This window comes from Mesitornis unicolor, unplaced genomic scaffold (genome assembly GCF_000695765.1).
Source record: "Mesitornis unicolor isolate BGI_N332 unplaced genomic scaffold, ASM69576v1 scaffold41240, whole genome shotgun sequence".
NCBI lineage: Eukaryota > Metazoa > Chordata > Aves > Mesitornithiformes > Mesitornithidae > Mesitornis > Mesitornis unicolor.
The window spans coordinates 268-2,108 of NW_010158592.1; the positions used below are offsets into that span (position 1 = coordinate 268).

The following is a 1,841-nucleotide window of genomic DNA, read 5'->3' on the forward strand; positions in this document are numbered from 1 at the left end:
CCTCCGCCACGATGCGCTGGCGAGCCATGGACACCGGCACTGCCAGGGACGCTGGGGACGCCGGGCTCCGGCCCAGGCGAGACGTCAGGAGGAGCCGTTTCCGTCCAGCCTGCGGGCAGAGGGGACAAGGGGACAGGTCAGGGAGCATCAAACAGAACCACAGAATCCCAGACCGTCAGGGATTGGAAGGGACCTCCAAAGCTCATCCAGTCCAATCCCCCTGCCGGAGCAGGAACACCCAGATGAGGTTACACAGGAAGGCGTCCAGGCGGGTTTTGAATGTCTGCAGAGAAGGAGACTCCACAACCTCTCTGGGCAGCCTGGGCCAGGGCTCTGTCACCCTCACTGAGAAGAAGTTTCTTCTCCAATTGAAGTGGAACCTCCTGTGTTCCAGTTTGTGTCCGTTACCCCTTGTCCTATCATTGTTTGTCACCGAGAAGAGCCTGGCTCCATCCTCGTGACACTCACCCTTTAAACATTTATAACCATGAATGAGGTCTCCCCTCAGTCTCCTCTTCTGCAAACTAAAGAGCCCCAGCTCTCTCAGCCGCTCCTCAGAAGGGAGATGCTCCACTCCCTCCATCATCTTTGTAGCCCTACGCTGGACTCTCTCCAGCAGTTCCTGTCCTTCTTGAACTGAGGGGCCCAGAACTGGACGCAATATTCCAGATGTGGTCTCACCAGGGCAGAGCAGAGGGGCAGGAGAACCTCTCTGTCCTACAACCACCCCTCCTGATACACCCCAGGATGCCATTGGCCTTTGCCATTGCCAGGAGCTCTGAGGAGCTGTCACCAGGAGGCTGAGGCCACCGCTGCCCTTCCAGGCCCAATTTCCAGCCCTAGGGAGGGGAGATGACCCAGGTCCAGGCCACATCTGCAGGTACAGAGGGCATGGCCATGTGGTGGGAGGTATCACCCCCCTGGGCAGCTCACCTGCTGTGCTGGGCCCTGGCCCCTGGGCCTTGAGGTGATGGTGGGCGGCTGCGTAACCACTTCTCCAAATGCCACCGTGTCTGAGGGAGAGGAGGAGGTGCTGGTGTCAGGCAGGAGCCCCCCAGGCCACAGCAGGGCTCTCCAGGACATGCTGGAGCTCTGGCTCACTCCCACCTCTCCACTTGTCACCGGGACAGGGATTCACTGCAGCCACCCCCACTGTGCCAGACCCACCTTGGAACAGGCTCTTCTCCAGCATGGCCTCTTTCTTCTCCTCTTTCTTTTTCCGAGCTTTTTCCAGCTTCTTATTCTGAAACCTAAAGAGCTGCGTTACGGCCAGGGCTCGTGACCAGACAAGGAGCAAGGAAGTGACTTCCTACCCCATGGGATCCCTCCCAAAACTCTTCCCCCCCAGCTCCAGCCCAGTAGCAGGAGGGTGAAGCAAGTCTGAACCGGGCTGACCCAGTCCAGCCCCAGCAGCCGTGGGGGCTTTGCTCTCACTCTCTCTTCCTCTTGGACTTCTCCGGTGCCATCGCTTCCTTCTCAGGCTCCCGCTGCAGCCGGTTCTTGGTGAGGAACAGGATGCGCTGCACCTCCTGCTCCATGCGGCAGACGTAGGAGCGCTCCGACTCCCCCTTCCCCCTCTTGAACTTGGGCACGGGGATGTCCCCAGGGGCCTCGGGGCCCTTTGACGTGGGCTGCTGCTTCTTCTCTAGGAGAGACGGGTGACATTACCGCAGCGGTGACAACCTGGCGGTTCCCCAGGGCAGGGATGGGACATCACCGTGGGGAGCTGGATGCCCCACTGCGGGATTTGGCTGCCTCCGGCTGCACCGCAGCACCACGGGCTCCTCAGCCAGGCCCCGGGTACCCCAGCTCCGTGCCCCACCTGCCCCCCGCTTCTTCTT

At 60.8% G+C, this 1,841-nt stretch overlaps 1 protein-coding gene across 1 annotated transcript; it reads right to left on the reverse strand.

Moving 5' to 3' along the window:
- Window positions 1–10: 10 nt before the first annotated feature.
- Window positions 11–1,645, reverse strand: CCDC137 (coiled-coil domain containing 137; the record flags this gene model as incomplete). The annotated part of the gene is made up of 4 exons (XM_010183890.1): window positions 11–109; window positions 934–1,013; window positions 1,168–1,250; window positions 1,435–1,645. Coding segments are annotated over 4 exons (473 nt in total), but the record flags the coding sequence as incomplete, so codon positions are not given.
- Window positions 1,646–1,841: the final 196 nt, after the last annotated feature.